The 23,277-nt window shown below is 42.1% G+C and overlaps 1 protein-coding gene across 1 annotated transcript in view; it reads left to right on the top strand.

Moving 5' to 3' along the window:
• LOC124553867 (secernin-2) overlaps positions 1 to 23,277 on the top strand; it is a 119,747-nt gene that overhangs the window by 66,051 nt on the left and 30,419 nt on the right. The window contains exon 5 of the mRNA XM_047127868.1: positions 17,731 to 18,029. Within this exon, the coding sequence (XP_046983824.1) occupies positions 17,731 to 18,029 (299 nt within the window). The remainder of the gene's footprint in view (positions 1 to 17,730; positions 18,030 to 23,277) is intronic.

Genomic DNA, 23,277 nt, shown 5'->3' with positions numbered 1-23,277 from the left:
GAGACTGAATTTTTACCAGATATGCATGACATGATGGCAGATGTACTAGACCTATTTAATTCCACCTGTTATGTATATTACAAGGAAAAAAGTATCACATCTTACATTTTAATTTTTTAAAATTTTTCCTAACAAGAATGTTACTGTTTCTATAATTTAGTTGAATCTGCAGTAAAGCTTTGGTCTACTACGTAAGTATGGACTATTGCAAGTTACAGAAAAAAATTAGAGCAATGCTCTATAAACTTTAGGAAATATTTTTACCTGAATTCTGAAAGATACAACTTGTGGGAAACTGTGAAGATATGAGACCAATTAAACTGTTCCTCAGCATATTCCTGAAAATTCTTTTCTTCATCATCAAGCTTCCTCTTGGCATTCCTTTTAGCACTTCTTGCTTCTTTGGTAACTTGAAGAGTGAATCTCTGTTTCATGCACCCTTTGTCTGTCACACACAAGCAATTGATCTTCCATATTAGAGCCACATTTTATGCCTAAATTTCTCAGAACTTCCAAGCTTCCTATCACTCCATCATTGAAACATATCACTGTATCTACTACACCAGCTTTTAATGTATTTAGTCTTACAAAAACATTCTTGGGTAATCTTTCCCATATGCAATGGTTGAAACTTTCATTTGTATTCTGAGTTCCCCCATGAAGACTTTTACTATGCAAAACAAGGTCACTCAGGTTTCTAAAAGTTGGTTTTATTTCATTCATAACATGCTCAGGAAGAGACTGCTCATGATGGTATCTTTGACCACTTTATTTTACTTTTTGGTAACCACACCAAGAATCTGCTCCTATAGGGTAAAGTCTGTGAACAGTGTGGTCATCTGTGGACAACTTATGAAAGTAGGTGGCCCATACAGCTTTTCTCATTGCTGTAACTTCATTCAGAGTTACAGTTCTTCTAATAGCCAGTCCATAGTAACTCTGAAGGTGGTCTATTTCAGTTTCTCAATCTGCCATGGCCAGACAGAGATTTTCCATCTGTTAGCAACTTTCCTTTCTCTTTGTAGCTTCCTCAATCTGGCACCCATCCCCTTTTGCACATGTCCACAACACTCCACTTTTGTTACCAAGGTATTTAGATACTGGCTCCCAGGTAGATGCTATTTTCCTTGAGTTCCGAAAAGCGTTAGATACAGTTCCGCACTGTCGCCTGATAAACAAAGTAAGAGCCTACGGGATATCAGAGCAGCTGTGTGGCTGGATTGAAGAGTTTTTAGCAAACAGAACACAGTATGTAATTCTCAATTGAGAGACGTCTACAGACGTTAAAGTAACATCTGGCATGCCATAGGGGAGTGTTGTGGGACCATTGCTTTTCACAAAATATATATATATATATATATATAAATATATATATATATATATATATATATATATATATATATATATATATATATATATATATATATATATATATATATAAAAAAAATGACCTAGTAGATAGTGTCGGAAGTTCCATGTGGCTTTTTGTGGACAATGCTGTAGTATACAGAGAAGTTGCAGTATTAGAAAATTGTAGCGAAATGCATGAAGATCTGCAAAGGATAGGCACTTGGTGCAGGGAGTGGCAACTGACCCTTGTTGTTGTTGTTGTTGTTGTTGTGGTCTTCAGTCCTGAGACTGGTTTGATGCAGCTCTCCATGCTACTCTATCCTGTGCAAGCTTCTTCATCTCCCAGTACCTACTGCAACCTACATCCTTCTGAATCTGCTTAGTGTATTCATCTCTTGGTCTCCTTCTACGATTTTTACCCTCCACGCTGCCCTCCAATGCTAAATTTGTCATCCCTTGATGCCTCAAAACATGTCCTACCAACCGGTCCCTTCTTCTAGTCAAGTTGTGCCACAAACTTCTCTTCTTCCCAATCCTATTCAATACCTCCTCATTAGTTACGTGATCTACCCACCTTATCTTCAGCATTCTTCTGTAGCACCACATTTCAAAAGCTTCTATTCTCTTCTTGTCCATACTAGTTATCGTCCATGTTTCACTTCCATACATGGCTACACTCCATACAAATACTTTCAGAAACGACTTCCTGACATTTAAATCTATACTCGATGTTAACAAATTTCTCTTCTTCAGAAACGATTTCCTTTCCATTGCCAGTCTACATTTTATATCCTCTCTACTACGACCATCATCAGTTATTTTGCTCCCCAAATAGCAAAACTCCTTCACTACTTCAAGTGTCTCATTTCCTAATCTAATTCCCTCAGCATCACCCGACTTAATTCGACTACATTCCATTATCCTCGTTTTGCTTTTGTTGATGTTCATCTTATATCCTCCTTTCAAGACACTGTCCATTCCGTTCAACTGCTCTTCCAAGTCCTTTGCTGTCTCTGACAGAATTACAATGTCATCGGCGAACCTCAAAGTTTTTACTTCTTCTCCATGAATTTTAATACCTACTCCGAATTTTTCTTTTGTTTCCTTTACTGCTTGCTCAATATACAGATTGAATAACATCGGGGATAGGCTACAACCCTGTCTCACTCCCTTCCCAACCACTGCTTCCCTTTCATGCCCCTCGACTCTTATAACTGCCATCTGGTTTCTGTACAAATTGTAAATAGCCTTTCGCTCCCTGTATTTTACCCCTGCCACCTTTAGAATGTGAAAGAGAGTATTCCAGTCAACATTGTCAAAAGCATTTCTCTAAGTCTACAAATGCTAGAAACGTAGGTTTGCCTTTTCTTAATCTTTCTTCTAAGATAAGTCGTAAGGTTAGTATTGCCTCACGTGTTCCAACATTTCTACGGAATCCAAACTGATCTTCCCCGAGGTCCGCTTCTACCAGTTTTTCCATTCGTCTGTAAAGAATTCGCGTTAGTATTTTGCAGCTGTGACTTATTAAACTGATAGTTCGGTAATTTTCACATCTGTCAACACCTGCTTTCTTTGGGATTGGAATTATTATATTCTTCTTGAAGTCTGAGGGTATTTCACTTGTCTCATACATCTTGCTCACCAGATGGTAGAGTTTTGTCAGGACTGGCTCTCCCAAGGCCATCAGTAGTTCTAATGGAATGTTGTCTACTCCCGGGGCCTTGTTTCGACTCAGGTCTTTGAGTGCTCTGTCAAACTCTTCACGCAGTATCGTATGTCCCATTTCATCTTCATCTACTTCCTCTTCCATTTCCATAATATTGTCCTCAAGTACATCGCCCTTGCATAAACCCTCTATATACTCCTTCCACCTTTCTGCCTTCCCTTCTTTGCTTAGAAGTGGGTTCCCATCTGAGCTCTTGATATTCATACAAGTGGTTCTCTTCTCTCCAAAGGTCTGTTTAATTTTCCTGTAGGCAGTATCTATCTTACCCCTAATGAGACAAGCCTCTACATCCTTACATTTGCCCTCTAGCCATCCCTGCTTAGCCATTTTGCACTTCCTGTCGATCTCATTTTTGAGACGTTTGTATTCCTTTTTGCCTGTTTCACTTACTGCATTTTTATATTTTCTCCTTTCATCAATTAAATTCAATATTTCTTCTGTTACCCAAGGATTTCTATTAGCCCTCGTCTTTTTACCTACTTGATCGTCTGCTGCTTTCACTACTTCATCCCTCAGAGCTACCCATTCTTCTTCTACTGTACTTCTTTCCCCCATTCCTGTCAATTGTTCCCTTATGCTCTCCCTGAAACTCTCTACAACCTCTCGTTCTTTCAGTTTATCCAGGTCCCATCTCCTTAAATTCCCACCTTTTTGCAGTTTCTTCAGTTTCAATCTGCAGTTCGTAACCAAGAGATTGTGGTCAGAATCCATATCTGCCCCTGGAAATGTCTTACAATTTAAAACCTGGTTCCTAAATCTCTGTCTTACCGTTATATAATCTATCTGATACCTTTTAGTATCTCCAGGATTCTTCTAGGTATACAACCTTCTTTTATGATTCTTGAACCAAGTGTTAGCTATGATTATGTTGTGCTCTGTGCAAAATTCTACCAGGCGGCTTCCTCTTTCATTTCTTCCCCCCAATCCATATTCACCTACTATGTTTTCTTCTCTCCCTTTTCCTACTGACGAATTCCAGTCACCCATGACTATTAAATTTTCGTCTCCCTTCACTACCTGAATAATTTCTTTTATCTCGTCATACATTTCATCAATTTCTTCATCTGCAGAGCTAGTTGGCATATCAACTTGTACTACTGTAGTAGGCATGGGCTTTGTGTCTATCTTGGCCACAATAATGCGTTCACTATGCTGTTTGTGGTAGCTAACCCGCACTCCTATTTTTTTATTCATTATTAAACCTACTCCTGCATTACCTCTATTTGATTTTGTATTTATAACCCTGTAATCACCTGACCAAAAGTCTTGTTCCTCCTGCCACTGAACTTCTCTAATGCCCACTATATCTAACTTTAACCTATCCATTTCCCTTTTTAAATTTTCTAACCTACCGGCCCGATTAAGGGATCTGACATTCCACGCTCCGATCCGTAGAATGCCAGTTTTCTTTCTCCTCATAACTGACCCTTAACATAGACAAATGTAACGTATTGCAAATACATAGAAAGAAGGATCCTTTATTGTACGATTATATGATAGCGGAACAAACAGTGGTAGCAGTTACTTCTGTAAAATATCTGGGAGTATGCGTACAGAACGATTTGTAGTGGAATGATCATAGGTCGGGGTGACAGAGGAGATAGAGAAGATCCAAAGAAGAGCGACTCGTTTCGTCACAGGGTTATTTGGTAAGCGTGATAGCGTTACGGAGATGTTTAGCAAAATCAAGTGGTAGACTCTGCAAGAGAGGCGCTCTGCATCGCGGTGTAGCTTGCTCGCCACGTTTCGAGAGGGTGCGTTTCTGGATGAGGTATCGAATATATTGCTTCTCCCTACTTATACCTCCCGAGGAGATCAGGAATGTAAAATTAGGGAGATTCGAGTGCGCACGGAGGCTTTCAGACAGTCATTCTTCCCGCGAACCATACGCGACTGGAACAGAAAAGGGAGGTAATGACAGTGGCACATAAAGTGCCCTCCGCCACACACTGTTGGGTGGCTTGCGGAGTATAAATGTAGATGTATATGTATCACCATAAACATTGAACTCATTAATTTTATTGAAAGCTTTAGAGTCCCCATTGCCTAGGTACTTCATATATCTAATGTTATAAATGGGCACTGACCTCTGTGAAGTATTTGTAGAGCTCCATCACACTCCATACCTCCACCGTAAACATCATAATTCTTAGAACACTGGTGTTCAATATGTCCTTCAGTGTTACCAAGGCATGTGTGGCAGTGCTTAAATAAGCACTCAGCATCAACTACTTTTCCATTCTCCAGAGAAGTAGCACTTACACCACTCACGGAATGATGTCCTCAATGTTGCCATGTCCGATCAAGTGCAACAGCGATGTCCCTTGTTCCACTAATATTTACTATTTCTTCGGCTGTACGTTTCATAGATGCTTTAGATACAACCGTCAAGACATCTAAAAGTATTTTTATGTACTTGCTGAACCTGCTGGGAGGAGGAGGAAGGTCCATCAAACCACAAAACGTTTGAGCAGCCTTTTTTCCTTTTCGTATTGCACGCATTGCATACACTAACATCGAATTCACATCATATGAATTATGCACAATGTTTGAAGCCATTTTTGAGGTAGATTTATTTGCAGGATCTACACAGAACAACTAATTTTGACACTAAACCCTTCCTGCTACTTTGTTGTGCCTGAAAAAAGTTGTTCAGTGGTTGGTCTCATGAAATGAAGGAAAAAAGAGTTACAAACAGAATAACTTCACTGGATTTGACAGTAATCATTAGCCACAACACACTTCTGACACTGGTTGTGAGGCTGTCTGAAACTGCCAGCAAAAATATCTCGTGGAATCACTTGAATTAATGTGGTCACCTATTGTTAGATATCTGCAGCATCTGTGAATGTTTGTTTGTAAACAACAAAATTCTTACACTGTCTTTGCTTATAAACTTCAACCCTTCTGCACTCTTTGCCAAAGACAGGTGCTGATCATCTGTTGCATTCATATCAGTACAAGATGGAGCAATGCCTTAACATGAAGTTTTGCTTCAAATTAGAAAAAACAGTTACAGATTTGTGGAATGTTAGTGCAAGTGTACATAGGTGAAGCAGTGAGTAAGAAATGTGTTTCCCTGTGGTTTAAATGCTTTAGAGATGGGAAGGGTAAGCCTCTTTCAGATCAACAAGGACAATCCCTAACAATATCAAATGAACGTGACAGATGCTTGCGGGTAATTGATGGCTGTCTTTGAGAATGAGAGCAGAAGAGTTGGAGAGAAGCAAAGAATGTGTAAGCTGTATTCTTCACGAACATTCGCAGACATTGCCAGTATCTAATTAGATGTGATTATGGTGCTTTGAGTGATTCCACAAGAAGCATTCACTGTCAGTTTTCAACAGCTTTACAACTGATGTCAGAAGTCTTTTGTAGCTATTGGTAGTACTTTGAACACTAGTATAGGTACTCTGTTTGTAACTGTTGTTTCCCTTATCTTCGGAGACTTTCCACTCAAGTTTGGAGGTGCAACTTGTCTTTTTAAGTACTGTACTGTCAAGCAATCTTGAAAATAAATACAAAGAATGTAACAGACAACACTGCATGTGACCTCATGAGATGCACTGTTTGATGGGAGGAGTGTGAAAACAACAAAGCGAGCAACATACAGCGTTGTCTGAATTTCTCTCCCGCCAATCTACATCTACAGTTATTGGGGTTACTTTCCGTTCTGTTTATGTATGGAGCGTGGGAAGAATAAAAGTTTTAATGTCTCTCTGTGTGCTGTAATTATTTTAATCTTGTCCTCGCAATCCCTTTGGGAACGATGTGTAGGAAGTTGTTGTATATTCCTGGAGACATTGTTGAAACCGGTTCTTGAAACTTTGTTAGTAGACTGTCGGGATACTTAAGGTCTTATCTTCAAGAGTGCCAGTTCACTTCCTTCGGTATCTCTGTGACTCTCTCCCACAGACTAAACAAACCTGTGACCATTCGTGCTGCCCTTCTCTATATAGATTCAGTATCCTCTCTTAGACCTATGTGGTATGGATCCTCTACACATAAGCAGTATTCTGAAATGGATCATATGACTAATTTGTAAGCAATCTCCTTAGTAGACTGAGTGCACTTCCGCAGTGTTTTAACAATGAACCAAAGTGTACCATTTGCTTCACCCATGGCTGAGCCTATGTAATCGTTCCTTTTCATATCCTTACAAAGTGTTACACCCAGGTATTTGTACGAGTTGACCAATTCCTACTGGGACCCATTGATATTGTAGTCATGTGATACTATGCTTTTTCATTCTGTGAAGTGCACAGTTTTACATTTCTGAACATTTAAAGCAAGTTCCAGTCTCTGCAACTGTTGGAACTCTTATCAAGATCTGACTGAATATTTATGCAGCTTCTTTCAGACAGTACTTCATTGTAGATAACTGCATCAACTGCATAAAAGTCTGAAGTTACTATTAATACTGTCCACAAGGTCAAAATATAAAATATATTCAGCAAGGGTCCCAACATCTGAAGTTACTTCTACATCTGAGAGTGACACTTCATTCAAGATAACATGCTGTCTCTTCCCTACCAAAAAGTTCTCAATCCAGGCACAAATGTCACTTGATATCTCATATGGTTGAACTTTTGACAATAAGCATGGGTGTGGTAATTAGTCAGATGCTTTTCAGAAATCAAGAAATACCGTGTCTACCAGACTACCTCGATCCAAAGCTTTCAGCACATCATGTGAGAAAATTGTGATTTGGGTTTCACGTGATTCATTGTCTTCGAAATCTATGCTGGTTGACATTGAGGAGGTCATTCTGTTTGAGATGCTTCATTGTGTTTGAGCTCAGAATATGTTATAAGATTCTACAACAAATTGATATCAAGGATATTGGACAGCAGTTCAGTGAATCACTTCTAATGTTCTTATTGTAGATGGGTGTGACCTGTGCTTGTTTCCAAGAACTGGGCATGGCTTTTTGTTCAAGGAATCTAGGATAGGTTACAGTTAGAAGATGGACTAGCTCAGCCGGAAATTCAGTATATAGACAGGGTTTCCATTGGGGCCTGGAGCTTTGTTCAGTTTCAACTACTGCAGCTGTTTCTCAACACTGCTTCACTCATCTCACACTTACTTCACTCATCTTTTCAGTGGTACAAGGATTAAAGTGAGGCAATTCTCCTGGATTTTCCTTCGTAAAGGAACATTTGAAAGTGGAGTTAAGCATTTCAGCTTTTGCTTTGCAACCTTTAATTTCAGTTCCTGTCTTACTCGCTAGCCTCGACTGTACACTAATGTTGGTGTCTGCAGTTAGTGGTCTAGTGGCTAGCATTTTTACCTCTCGATCACAGGGTCCTGGGTTCGATTCCTGGCTGGGTTGGGGATTTTATGTGCCTGAGGACTATGTGTTTGTGTTGTCATCATCATCATCATCATCATCATCATCATCATCATCATCATCATCATTCCTGACAGTCGCTAGATTGGACTGTGAAACAAATTGGATGGTGTAAAAATTGGGACTTTGTACAGGTTGTGATGACTGCACAGTTGAGTGTCCCATAAACCAATTGTCATCACCACCACCAACTTTGGTGTTACTAACAGCCTTTACATATGACCAGAATTTCTTTTGGTTTGTGAAATATCATTTGACAATATTCTGCTGTGGTAGTCATTGAAGGCATCACGCATTGCTCTCTTGACAGCCAAATGCATTTCATTCAGCATCTATCTATCTGTAGCCTTACACTTTTATACCTATTATCCAGTAACCTCTGTTTCTTTTGAAGTTTCTTTACACTGACTGTATATCGTGGAGGTTCGTTCCCATTGTAAAGTGTTCAATTGGCTACAACATATCTGTCTAGTGCGTGGTCAATTGTTCTTTTAAACTTGAGCCACAGTTCCTCTACATGCTCCTCCACCTGCCCTGTGCTGAATGTTCGAAATTCCTTACTGAAATTGGACAACACTGACTTTTTGTCTTGTTTCCTGAACATGTGTGTATCATTCTGCTTGATTTTAGTTGTCCTTTTTACTTTGGTAATCAACGTAGCCACAACCATGTCACTGTTTCGATATGGACGTCCTCGAAGAGGTTAGCCCTATTTGTTGCCATGAGAGCCAATATAATTCGATTATGGATGGAGATTCCAAACTATCTGTTCTAGGCCGTTTTCAGAGAAAGCATTTAGTAATGTTCCATAGGATGTCTTACACAATAAGAGTTTTACAGGATGTGTTACCACCAGTACAAGTGACTGGTGCTGCCATCTGGTGTTTAATTGTGATAGTGCAAGCATGTTAGTAGCTTTATACAGGTGATGGATGTAAGACAAATCTTTGAATACATTTATGAGGACTGAGAAATGCCTGACATAGATCCTTTGTCACTCGTCCTTTGGAAGTGTAATCCACGTAACGTAAGTGCTACGTCACTCATCTCCAGAGTGTTAATATTGTGCAAATCGTGTTACACTCAGCCGGGTTACTGTAGGTGTACATCACAACGATTCATACTTCTTTAACAATGTATAAATAATTTGAGGTGTAAAGGTAACAACTCACCTGAATGCCGAGGTGCCGTTTCATCGAAACACACAAGAGGGCATAAGAATATTGCTAGCTTCAGAAAGCTAGCTACATTGTCAGCCCCATTTATGTGCCGCTGATGTGGCACACCCATCATCTTTTCATTGAGTTGTTACCTTTATTCCTTTAATTATTTACAATCTGTTAAGGACTTCCCATTACAAAATTAGTATTCCATCAAGTTGTAGAGGCTAGTTTTACTAGAGTATTTATTAATGTGTAGAGTAGGATTAACTATGACTTGAGTCACACTTCCTGTAAGAGATTATAAAGTGACGCTTCATTTATCAGATCATTATCTTATAATGATGGTAATCAAAGTGTGAGCCACTGGACCCAGGTGAAAGTCCATGTTCTTCTTGTGTTTCTTCACCGATTGAGCCTTCTGTAAGTGCTTTTGCTATTTGACAGTTGATAGGGTCTACCATAATTTCTTTAGCAACCACGGGAATGTCTAGCGTATTCAGATACGTGAGTGTTTTAGGAGTAGCTGATAAATTCTCATTCCTTTTCAGGTCCTCCCCATGATCTCTCATTGTTGTTGTTGTTGTTGTTGTTGTGGTCTTCAGTCCTGAGACTGGTTTGATGCAGCTCTCCAAGCTACTCTATCCTGTGCAAGCTTTTTCATCTCCCAGTACCTACTGCAGCCTACATCCTTCTGAATCTGCTTAGTGTATTCACCTCTTGGTCTCCCCCTACGATTTTTACCCTCCACGCTGCCCTCCAATACTAAACTGGTGATCCCTTGATGCCTCAGAACATGTCCTACCAACCGATCTCTTCTTCTGGTCAAGTTGTGCCACAGACTTCGCTTCTCCCCAATCCTATTCAGTACTTCCTCATTAGTTATGTGATCTACCCATCTAATCTTCAGCATTCTTCTGTAGCACCACATTTCGAAAGCTTCTATTCTCTTCTTGTCCAAACTATTTATCGTCCATGTTTCACTTCCATACATGGCTACACTCCATACGAATACTTTCAGAAATGACTTCCTGACACTTAAATCAATACTGGATGTTAACAAATTTCTCTTCTTCAGAAACGCTTTCCTTGCCATTGCCATTGCCTGTAAGTACTTACAGTAGTATATCTTTGGCTTCCCTCTGACAACCATGCCTCCATCCTTGCTACCCTCCCTGTTTACCCTTCCCTGTTGCTTCATAACCTGGGTTGTGAGTAACTGAATCCACTTTCCCTTCTTCCCTTTTTTCCCCTCTCTCCTCCCTGATGAAGGAACAAAGTTCCGAAAGCTAGGAATGTAAATTTTCAGTTCTGTTTTATGTGTATCTATCGGCTGTACTGAGCTGAGGTAAGTACTGGCCAGCCCCTCTATCTCTTTGTTAGTATTTGTTAGACTACATTCCATTATCCTCGTTTTGCTTTTGTTGATGTTCATCTTATATCCTCCTTTCAAGACACTGTCCATTCCATTCAACTGCTCTTCCAAGTCCTTTGCTGTTTCTGACAGAATTACAATGTCATCGGCGAACCTCAAAGTTTTTATTTCTTCTCCATGAATTTTAATACCTACTCCAAATTTTTCTTTTGTTTCCTTTACTGCTTGCTCAATATACAGATTGAACAACATCGGGGAGAGACTACAACCCTGTCTTACTCCCTTCCCAACCACTGCTTCCCTTTCATGTCCCTCGACTCTTATAACTGCCATCTGGTTTCTGTACAAATTGTAAATAGCCTTTCGCTCCCTGTATTTTACCCCTGCCACCTTTAGAATTTGAAAGAGAGTATTCCAGTCAACATTGTCAAAAGCTTTCTCTAAGTCTACAAATGCTAGAAACATAGGTTTGCCTTCCCTTAATCTTTCTTCTAAGATAAGTCGTAAGGTCAGTATTGCCTCACGTGTTCCAGTGTTTCTACGGAATCCAAACTGATCTTCCCCGAGGTTGGCTTCTACTAGTTTTTCCATTCGTCTGTAAAGAATTCGTGTTAGTATTTTGCAGCTGTGACTTATTAAGCTGATAGTTCGGTAATTTTCACATCTGTCAACACCTGCTTTTTGGAATTATTATATTCTTCTTGAAGTCTGAGGGTATTTCGCCTGTTTCATACATCTTGCTCACCAGATGGTAGAGTTTTGTCAGGACTGGCTCTCCCACGGCCGTCAGTAGTTCCAATGGAATATTGTCTACTCCGGGGGCCTTGTTTCGACTCAGGTCTTTCAGTGCTCTGTCAAACTCTTCACGCAGTATCGTATCTCCCATTTCATCTTCATCTACATCCTCTTCCATTTCCATAATATTGTCCTCAAGTACATCGCCATTGTATAGACCCTCCATATACTCCTTCCACCTTTCTGCTTTCCCTTCTTTTCTTAGAACTGGGTTTCCATCTGAGCTCTTGATATTCATACAAGTGGTTCTCTTCTCTCCAAAGGTATCTTTAATTTTCCTGTAGGCGGTACCTATCTTACCCCTAGTGAGACAAGCCTCTACATCATTACATTTGTCCTCTAGCCATCCCTGCTTAGCCATTTTGCACTTCCTGTCGATCTCATTTTTGAGACGTTTGTATTCCTTTTTGCCTGTTTCACTTACTGCATTTTTATATTTTCTCCTTTCATCAATTAAATTCAATATTTCTTCTGTTACCCAAGGATTTCTACTAGCCCTCGTCTTTTTACCTACTTGATCGTCTGCTGCTTTCACTACTTCATCGCTCAAAGCTACCCATTCTTCTTCTACTGTATTTATTTCCCCCATTCCTGTCAATTCCTCCCTTATGCTCTCCCTGAATCGCTGTACAACCTCTGGTTCTTTTAGTTTATCCAGGTCCCATCTCCTTAAATTCCCACCTTTTTGCAGTTTCTCCAGTTTTAATCTACAGGTCATAACCAATAGATTGTGGTCAGTCCACATCTGCCCCTGGAAATGTCTTACAATTTAAAACCTGGTTCCTAAATCTCTGTCTTACCATTATATAATCTATCTGATACCTTTTAGTATCTCCAGGGTTCTTCCATGTATACAACCTTTTTTCATGATTCTTAAACCAAGTGTTAGTTATGATTATGTTGTGCTCTGTGCAAAATTCTACCAGGCGGCTTCCTCTTTCATTTCTGTCCCCCAATCCATATTCACCTACTATGTTTCCTTCTCTCCCTTTTCCTACACTCGAATTCCAGTCACCCATGACTATTAAATTTTCGTCTCCCTTCACAATCTGAATAATTTCTTTTATTTCATCATACATTTCTTCAATTTCTTCGTCATCTGCAGAGCTAGTTGGCATATAAACTTGTACTACTGTAGTAGGTGTGGGCTTCGTGTCTATCTTGGCCACAATAATGCGTTCACTATGCTGTTTGTAGTAGCTTACCCGCATTCCTATTTTCCTATTCATTATTAAACCTACTCCTGCATTACCCCTATTTGATTTTGTGTTTATAACCCTGTAGTCACCTGACCAGAAGTCTTGTTCCTCCTGCCACTGAACTTCACTAATTCCCACTATATCTAACTTCAACCTATCCATTTCCCTTTTTAAATTTTCTAACCTACCTGCCCGATTAAGGGATCTGACATTCCACACTCCGATCCGTAGAACGCCAGTTTTCTTTCTCCTGATAACGACATCCTCTTGAGTAGTCCCCGCCCGGAGATCCGAATGGGGGACTATTTTACCTCCGGAATATTTTACCAAAGAGGACGCCATCATCATGTAATCATACAGTAAAGCTGCATGCCCTCGGGAAAAATTACGGCTGTAGTTTCCCCTTGCTTTCAGCCGTTCGCGGTACCAGCACAGCAAGGCCGTTTTGGTTATTGTTACAAGGCCAGATCAGTCGATCATCCAGACTGTTGCCCTTGCAACTACTGAAAAGGCTTCTGCCCCTCTTCAGGAACCACACGTTTGTCTGGCCTCTCAACAGATACCCCTCTGTTGTGGTTGCACCTACGGTACGGCTATCTGTATCGCTGAGGCACGCAAGCCTCCCCACCAACGGCAAGGTCCATGGTTCATGGGGGGGATCTCTTATTATTTTTAATTAATGAAATGACATTTTGTGGAGACTATATTTTGTATTTTCCACTACTGGCCAGTGTCGGGTATTACGCCATTTTCAAGTGACAGTTGACGTGCATGAGGACACGCTCCTGAGCTGTCGGACCACCAGCATATTGTGGGGGGAAATGTAAAATGTGGCACAGTAATTCCAGTTGACGCCAGAAATGTTGATGTGGTGCCACCGCCAGACACCACACTTGCTAGGTGGTAGCTTTAAATCGGCCGCGGTCCATTAGTACATGTCGGTCCCGCGTGTCGCCACTGTCAGTGATCGCAGACCGAGCGCCACCACACGGCAGGTCTCGAGAGACGGACTAGCAATCGCCCCAGTTGTACGGACGATGTAGCTAGCGATGCACACTGACGAAGCCTCGCTCTTTTGCAGAGCAGATAGTTAGAATAGCCTTCAGCTAAGTCAATGGTTACGACCTAGCAAGGCGCCATTAGCCTTACATAGCTTGTATCTAAAGAGTCTCACTTGTATCGTCAAGAGCGATGTAACACAAGGATGGATTAAAGTTAAGTATTCCAGCAGCTACGTACTTTTCTTTATAGCATTCATTACGTATCCTGTTGCAGACCTATCTCTATTCTACGTGAGCTTAGCGCGTGCCTTTCGGCTACTTCCGTGGCGTGGCTGTCTTGCGACGCCACAACAGTTGACATTTAAGAAATTTTGTGATTCTTGTCCAAATAAACACAATTTTTAATTATTTTCACGACATTTGTCAGACCACTTTTAACGACCTCATTTGTTACACACAATTGGATGGCCTTTAATTGTAATAAATGTTCATGGAGTAAAAAATATTGGCTGGGTCTAGCGGTAGTTTTAAAGAAAAAATACTCATTTTTTTCCCCTCTTTAGGATCTGCTTCAATCCGTTGCTTGAATTCCTCCTGTCTGGAACCCAGATTCTCTTGCATGTCTGGAAGTCTAATAGGTTGACATGTTTCTTAAATAACATAGGCGACAAACTGATTCGTATGTAATTTTCATATTTAATAGTTCTAGATGCCTTGCTGCCATCAATTATACTGTTTTCATTCCGTGAAATACTTTCCATATCTACGTAACTTGAATTTACAATTTGTCCAATAACTGAGTACAATAGAACAACTTTACATCCCTCCTTGCTTCACTTCCCGCCAGGATACACAACACAACTTACACACAGTTAACATCGTTCCAAAGTACATCAACAATGGTATAGTCGTACTAAGATTTAAACACAGAACATTAAACTGTAAATAATTTACAGAAAATGAAATTAAATCACAAGTTCAATTCAACAGTTATGATAATATATATTCTCATAAACAAAATTTTATCTTTTTGTAGTACAGTTGTTGTTGTTCTTGTTGTTGTGGTCTTCAGTCCTGAGACTAGTTTGATGCAGCTCTCCATGCTACTCTATCCTGTGCAAGCTTCTTCATCTCCCAGTGCCTACTGCAGCCTACATCCTTCTGAATCTGCTTAGTGTATTCATCTCTTGGTCTCCCTCTACGATTTTTACCCTCCACACTGCCCTCCAGTACTAAATTGGTGATCCCTTGATGCCTCAGAACATGTCCTACCAACCGATCCCTTCTTCTAGTCAAGTTGTACCACAAACTTCTCTTCTCCCCAATCCAATTCAATACCTCCTCATTAGTTATATGATCTACCCATCTAATCTTCAGCATTCTTCTGTAGCACCTCATTTCGAAAGCTTCTATTCTCTTCTTGTCTAACCTATTTATCGTCCATGTTTCACTTCCATACATGGCTACACTCCATACAAATTCATTCAGAAATACTCTATGTTAACAAATTTCTCTTCTTCAGAAACGCTTTCCTTGCCATTGCCAGTCTACATTTTATATCCTCTCTACTTCGACCATCATCAGTTATTTTGCTCCCCAAATAGCAAAACTCCTTTACTACTTTAAGTGTCTCATTTACTAATCTAATTCCCTCAGCATCTCCCGACTTAATTCGACTACATTCCATTATCCTCGTTTTGCTTTCGTTGATGTTCATCTTATACCCTCCTTTTAAGACACTGTCCATTCCGTTCAACTGCTCTTCCAAGTCCTTTGCTGTCTGACAGAATTACAATGTCATCGGCGAACCTCAAAGTTTTTATTTCTTCTCCACGGTTTTTAATACCTACTCCGAATTTTTCTTTTGTTTCCTTTACTGCTTGCTCAATATACAGATAGAATAACTTCGGGGAGAGGCTACAACCCTGTCTCACTCCCTTCCCAACCACTGCTGTCGTGTCGCTTGACTCTTCTAACTGCCATCTGCTTACCGTACAAATTGTAAATAACTTTTCGCTCCCTGTATTTTACCCCTGCCACCTTCAGAATTTGAAAGAGAGTATTCCAGTCAACATTGTCAAAAGCTTTCTCTAAGTCTACAAATGTTAGAAATGTAGTTCTGCCCTTCCTTAATCTTTCTTCTAAGATAAGTCGTAAACATCTACATCTACATCTACATCTACATTTATACTCTGCAAGCCACCCAACGGTGTGTGGCGGAGGGCACTTTACGTGCCACTGTCATTACCTCCCTTTCCTGTTCCAATTGCGTATGGTTCGCAGGAAGAACGACTGTCTGAAAGCCTCCGTGTGCGCTCTAATCTCTCTAATTTTACATTTGTGATCTCCTCGGGAGGTATAAGTAGGGGGAAGCAATATATTCGATACCTCATCCAGAAACGCACCCTCTCGAAACCTGGCGAGCAAGCTACACCGCGATGCAGAGCGCCTCTCTTGCAGAGTCTGTCACTTGAGTTTATTAAACATCTCCGTAACGCTATCACGGTTACCAAATAACCCTGTGACGAAACGCACCACTCTTCTTTGGATCTTCTCTATGTCCTCCGCCAACCCGATCTGGTACGGATCCCACACTGATGAGCAATACTCATGTATAGGTCGAACGAGTGTTTTGTAAGCCACCTCCTTTGTTGATGGACTACATTTTCTAAGCACTCTCCCAATGAATCTCAACCTGGTACCCGCCTTACCAACAATTAATTTTATATGATCATTCCACTTCAAATCGTTCCGCACGCATACTCCCAGATATTTTACAGAAGTAACTGCTACCAGTGTTTGTTCCGCTATCATATAATCATACAATAAAGGATCCTTCTTTCTATGTATTCGCAATACATTACATTTGTCTATGTTAAGGGACAGTTGCCACACCCTGCAACAAGTGCCTATCTGCTGCAGATCTTCCTGCATTTCGCTACAATTTTCTAATGCTGCAACTTCTCTATATACTACAGCATCATCCGTGAAAAGCCGCATGGAACTTCCGACACTATCTACTAGGTCATTTAAGGTCATTTATATATATTGTGAAAAGCAATGGTCCCATAACACTCCCCTGTGGCACGCCAGAGGTTACTTTAACGTCTGTAGACATCTCTCCATTGATAACAACATGCTGTGTTCTGTTTGCTAAAAAATCTTCAATCCAGCCACACAGCTGGACTGATATTCCGTAGGCTCTTACTTTATCAGGCGACAGTGCAGAACTGTATCGAACGCCTTCCGGAAGTTAAGAAAAATAGCATCTACCTGGGAACCTGTATCTAATATTTTCTGGGTCTCATAAACAAATAAAGCGAGTTGGGTCTCACACGATCGCTGTTTCCGGAATCCATGTTGATTCCTACATAGTAGATTCTGGGTTTCCAAAAACATCATGATACTCGAGTAAAAACATGTTCTAAAATTCTACAACAGATCGACGTCTGAGATAAAGGTCTATAGTTTTGCGCATTTGCTCGACGACCCTTCTTGAAGACTGGGACTACCTGTGCTCTTTTCCAATTATTTGGAACCTTCCGTAATGTATTTTTTCAGTGTAATTTTTTTAGATTAATTAATTTTATAGTTGTCTGAGAAAATTTTGTAGCTGTGCTAGCGCGACATATACTTCTATACATTCGGAGTTTAAAACATTTCAGATAAGATTTAAAAAAACGATAAGATCATAAATTTGAGAATGTATGTGGTCCAAATGGCATATTGCGCGTTACACGCTGCAGCTCTGGTTTTGGGTTCTGTTTCTCACAGCCGGCTTCCGCAACATCTCGAACGCACTGTCACTGTCTGATGACTACGACCGCTGCTCGGAGGGCCTGGCGGATGTGGCGACCTCACTGGGACGGTGGGAGAGCAGTGGCCAGCCACCGTTTGCAGAAGCCTTTGGGTCGAAACCCGGCGATGGGCGCTACCAGAGGGGGAAGGAGCAGCTGGAGCGCTTCTCCGGCGGCGGCAAGTTTGGCATCAAGAGCATGTTCGAGGTGCTGCGCGATGTGGACGGAGGCATATGCCGCCCTGTCACGTGCGCATTTCCGACTCAGGGCAGCCAGGTAATAGCGCACTCGGGGGTGTGTGAAAAATATATATATATATTTTCCCCCTAAGGTAAGTCTTTCCGCTCCCGGGATTGGAATGACTCCTTACACTCCCCCTAAAACCCACATCCTTTCGTCTTTCCCTCTCCTTACCTCTTTCCTGATGAGGCAACAGTTTGTTGCGAAAGCTTGAATTTTGTGTGTATGTTTGTGTTTGTTTGTGTGTCTGTCAACCTGCCAGCACTTTCATTTGGTAAGTCACATCATCTTTGTTTTTAGATATATTTTTCCCAAGTGGAATGTTTCCCTCTATATATATAAAAAAATCACTGTCTGCCTGTGTCCATTCATGCGAATGGACAGTTCGTTGCTGGTCATTCCCACATAGAATGCATCACAGTGTAGGCAGGTCAGTTGGTAAATCACGTGAGTGCTTTCACACGTGGCTCTGCCTTTGAGCGTGTACACCTTCCGGGTTACAGGACTGGAGTAGGTGGTGGTGGGAGGGTGCATGGGACAGGTTTTACACCGGGGGCGGTTACAAGGATAGGAGCCAGAGGGTAGGGAAGGTGGTTTGGGGATATCATAGGGATGAACAGGTTACGAAGGTTAGGTGGACGGCGGAAAGACACTCTTGGTGGAGTGGGGAGGATTTCATGAAGGGTGGATCTCATTTCGGGGCAGGATTTGAGGAAGTCGTATCCCTGCTGGAGAGCCACAATCAGAGTCTGATCCAGTCCCGGAAAGTATCCTGTCACAAGAGGGGCACTTTGGGGGTTCTTCTGTGGGCGGTTCTGGGTTTGAGGGGATGAGGAAGTGGCTCTGGTTATTTGCTTCTGTACCAGGTCGGGAGGGTAGTTGAGAGATGCGAAAGCTGTTTTCAGGTTGTTGGTGTAATGGTTCAGGGATTCCGGACTGGAGCAGATTTGTTTGCCACGAAGACCTAGGCTGTAGGGAAGGGACCGTTTGATGTGGAATGGGTGGCAGCTGTCATAATGGAGGTACTGTTGCTTGTTGGTGGGTTTGATGTGGACGGACGTGTGAAGCTGGCCATTGGACAGGTGGAGGTCAACGTCAAGGAAAGTGGCACGGGATTTTGAGTAGGACCAGGTGAATCTGATGGAACCAAAGGAGTTGAGGTTGGAGAGGAAATTCTGGAGTTGTTCTTCACTGTGAGTCCAGATCATGAAGATGTCATCAATAAATCTGTACCAAACTTTGGGTTTGCAGGCCTGGGTAACCAAGGCGGCTTCCTCTAAGCGACCCATGAATAGGTTGGCGTACGAGGGGGCCATCCTGGTACCCATGGCTGTTCCCTTTAATTGTTGGTATGTCTGGCCTTCAAAAGTGAAGAAGTTGTGGGTCAGGATGAAGCTGGCTAAGGTAATGACGAAAGAGGTTTTAGGTAGGGTGGCAGGTGATCGGCGTGAAAGGAAGTGCTCCATCGCAGCGAGGCCCTGGACGTGCGGAATATTTGTGTATAAGGAAGTGGCATCAATGGTTACAAGGATGGTTTCCGGGGGTAACAGATTGGGTAAGGATTCCAGGCGTTCGAGAAAGTGGTTGGTGTCTTTGATGAAGGATGGGAGACTGCATGTAATGGGTTGAAGGTGTTGATCTACGTAGGCAGAGATACGCTCTGTGGGGGCTTGGTAACCAGCTACAATGGGGCGGCCGGGATGATTGGGTTTATGAATTTTAGGAAGAAGGTAGAAGGTGGGGATGCTGGGTGTTGGTGGGGTCAGGAGGTTGATGGAGTCAGGTGAAAGGTTTTGTAGGGGGCCTAAGGTTCTGAGGATTCCTTGAAGCTCTGCCTGGACATCAGGAATGGGATTACCTTGGTAAACTTTGTATGTGGTGTTGTCTGAAAGCTGACGCAGTCCCTCAGCCACATACTCCCGACGATCAAGTACCACGCTCGTGGAACCCTTGTCCGCCGGAAGAATGACGATGGATCGGTCAGCCTTCAGATCACGGATAGCCTGGGCTTCAGCAGTGGTGATGTTGGGAGTAGGATTAAGGTTTTTTAAGAAGGATTGAGATGCAAGGCTGGAAGTCAGAAATTCCTGGAAGGTTTGGAGAGGGTGATTTTGAGGAAGAGGAGGTGAGTCCCGCTGCCACGGAGGACGGAACTGTTCCAGGCAGGGTTCAATTTGGATGGTGTCTTGTGGAGTTGGATCATTAGGAGTAGGATTAGGATCATTTTTCTTCGTGGCAAAGTGATATTTCCAGCAGAGAGTACGAGTGTAGGACAGTAAATCTTTGACGAGGGCTGTTTGGTTGAATCTGGGAGTGGGGCTGAAGGTGAGGCCTTTGGATAGGACAGAGGTTTTGGATTGGGAGAGAGGTTTGGAGGAAAGGTTAACTACTGAATTAGGGTGTTGTGGTTCCAGATTGTGTTGATTGGAATTTTGAGGTTTTGGAGGGAGTGGAGCTGGAAGTGGGAGATTGAGTAGATGGGAGGGACTGGGTTTGGGTGCAATGAGAGGAGGTTGAGGTTTGCTGGAAAGGTTGTGAAGGGTGAGTGAGTTGCCTTTCCGGAGGTGGGAAACCAGGAGATTGGATAGTTTTTTGAGGTGGAGGGTGACATGCTGTTATAATTTGCGGTTGGCCTGTAGGAGGATGCTCTGAACAGCTGGTGTGGATGTGGGAGAGGAAAGATTGAGGACTTTTATTAAGGATAGGAGTTGACGGGTGTGTTCGTTGACTGATTTGATGTGTAGGTGAAGGATTAGGTGGGTGAGGGCAATGGATTGTTCAGTTTGGAACTGGTATAGGGACTGATGGAAAGAAGGGTTGCAGCCAGAGATGGGAACTTTAAGTGTGAGGCCTTTGGGGGTAATGCCAAATGTCAGACAAGCCTGAGAAAATAAAATATGGGAGCGTAATCTGGCTAGGGTGAAGGCATGTTTGCGGAGGGAATGTAAATAAAACTTAATGGGGTTGTTGTGGAGGTGTTGTGAGGGTGACATGGTATTAGAAGGTGGAAAGTGTAACATGAGGTTGAAATGAAAATGAAAAATAAAAATATATGGGGAGAGATAAAGGTGAACTGGAAAGCAACTGGAGATCTGGTATGAAAAAAGGCGAAAAAGTGTTGGTTAAAACTGGGCTGTGTTGATCCTGTGGTGAACTTGGGTTGGTAGACAACGATGTGCATAAAGGTTAGGTGGTTGTGTTGCCGCTAAAACACGTTAAAGGATGGAGAAATTCGGGAAAATTTCAAAAAAACTATGTGTAAATGTATTAAAAGGAGTGGTGTTGTGATGAAAGGTTACGAAAATGGGGCTAACAATTGTCTGACGAAGAAATAATGACGTTAAAACCTGTGGGGAGCGGCTAAAAATGATCAGTGATGTGCGAAAAACGGAAGTGGAAATAAAGCGAAAGTTATTAGAACCAGCCGAAATAGTTGTTTAATACGTGAAAGCAACTGTTTTTGAACTAGAAACGGTGGATTTTATAGCAGCGGTAGTGTTGAAAGCGGAAAATAAATTTTTTTTGTTATGGTTTGGAAGTGGGTTACGTATTACTGAGTTTATATAGGCGGGATAAAATTGTATAGTAGATTACGGTGAAAAGGGGAAGGTGAATACAAAGTGAGACTACTGGTAAAAACAGAAAGAGAAAATAAGACGACAGGAAAAATTTCAAAGTGCAACAGCGACAATAACAAACGTAATTGTTGGGTTCAAATTAATGATATGAATATAATAGAGGGAAACATTCCACGTAGGAAAAATATATCTAAAAACAAAGGAGATGTGACTTACCAAATGAAAGTGCTGGCAGGTCGACACACACACAAACAAACACAAACATACACACAAAATTCTAGCTTTCGCAACCAACGGTTGCTTCGTCAGGAAAGAGGGAAGGAGAGGGAAAGATGAAAGGATGTGGGTTTTAAGGGAGAGGGTAAGGAGTCATTCCAATCCCGGGAGCGGGAAGACTTACCTTGGGGAAAAAAGGACAGGTATACACTTGCGCGCGCACACACACACACATATCCTAACCTTCGTAACCTCTTAGATTATCCCTATGAAATGCCCAAACCACCTTCCCTACCCTGGCTCCTACCCTTGTAACCACCCCCGCTGTAAAACCTGTCCCATGCACCCTCCCACTACCACCTACTCCAGTCCTGTAACCCGGAAGGTGTGCATGATCAAAGGCAGAGCCACGTGTGAAAGCACCCACATTATTTACCAACTGACCTGCCTACACTGTGAAGCTTTCTACGTGGGAATGACCAGCAACAAACTGTCCATTCGCATGAATGGACACAGGCAGACAGTGTTTGTTGGTAATGAGGATCACCCTGTGGCTAAACATGCCTTGGTGCACGGCCAGCACATCTTGGCACAGTGTTACACCATCCGGGTTATCTGGATACTTCCCACTAACACCAACCTATCAGAACTCCGGAGATGGGAACTTGCTCTTCAATATATCCTCTCTTCCCGTTACCCACCAGGCCTCAACCTCCGCTAATTTCAAGTTACCGCCACTCAGACCTCACCTGCCTTTCAACATCTTTGCCTCTGTACGTCCGCCTCGACTGACATCTCTGCCCGAACTCTTTGCCTTTACAAATGTCTGCTTGTGTGTGTGTGTGTGTGTGTGTGTGTGTGTGTGTGTGTGTATACCTGTCCTTTTTTCCCCCAAGGTAAGTCCTTCCGCTGCCAGGATTGGAATGACTCCTTATCCCCTCCCTTAAAACCCGCATCCTTTCATCTTTCCCTCTCCTTCCCACTTTCCTGACGAAGCAACCGTTGGTTGCGAAAGCTAGAATTTTATGTGTATGTGTATGTTTGTGTTTGTTTGTGTGTCTGTCGACCTGCCAGCGCTTTCATAGGGAAACATTCCACGCGGGAAAAATATATCTAAAAACAAATATGATGAGACTTACCAAACAAAAGCGCTGGCAGGTCGATAGACATACAAACAAACAAACACAAACATACACACCAAATTCTAGCTTTCGCAACCAAAGGTTGCTTCGTCAGGAAAGAGGGAAGGAGAGGGAAAGACGAAAGGATGTGGGTTTTAAGGGAGAGGGTAAGGAGTCATTCCAATCCCGGGAGTGGAAAGACTAACCTTGGGGGGGGGGGAGGGGAAAGGACGGGTACGCACTCGCGCACACACACGCATATCCATCCGCATATACACAGACACAAGCAGACATGTCTGCTTGTGTGTGTGTGTGTGTGTGTGTGTGTGTGTGTGTGTGTGTGTGTGTGTGTGTGTATATACAGGGCGT

The sequence above is a fragment of the Schistocerca americana genome, chromosome 11 (genome assembly GCF_021461395.2).
Source record: "Schistocerca americana isolate TAMUIC-IGC-003095 chromosome 11, iqSchAmer2.1, whole genome shotgun sequence".
Lineage (NCBI taxonomy): Eukaryota > Metazoa > Arthropoda > Insecta > Orthoptera > Acrididae > Schistocerca > Schistocerca americana.
This window is presented reverse-complemented; position numbering and strand designations above follow the sequence as displayed.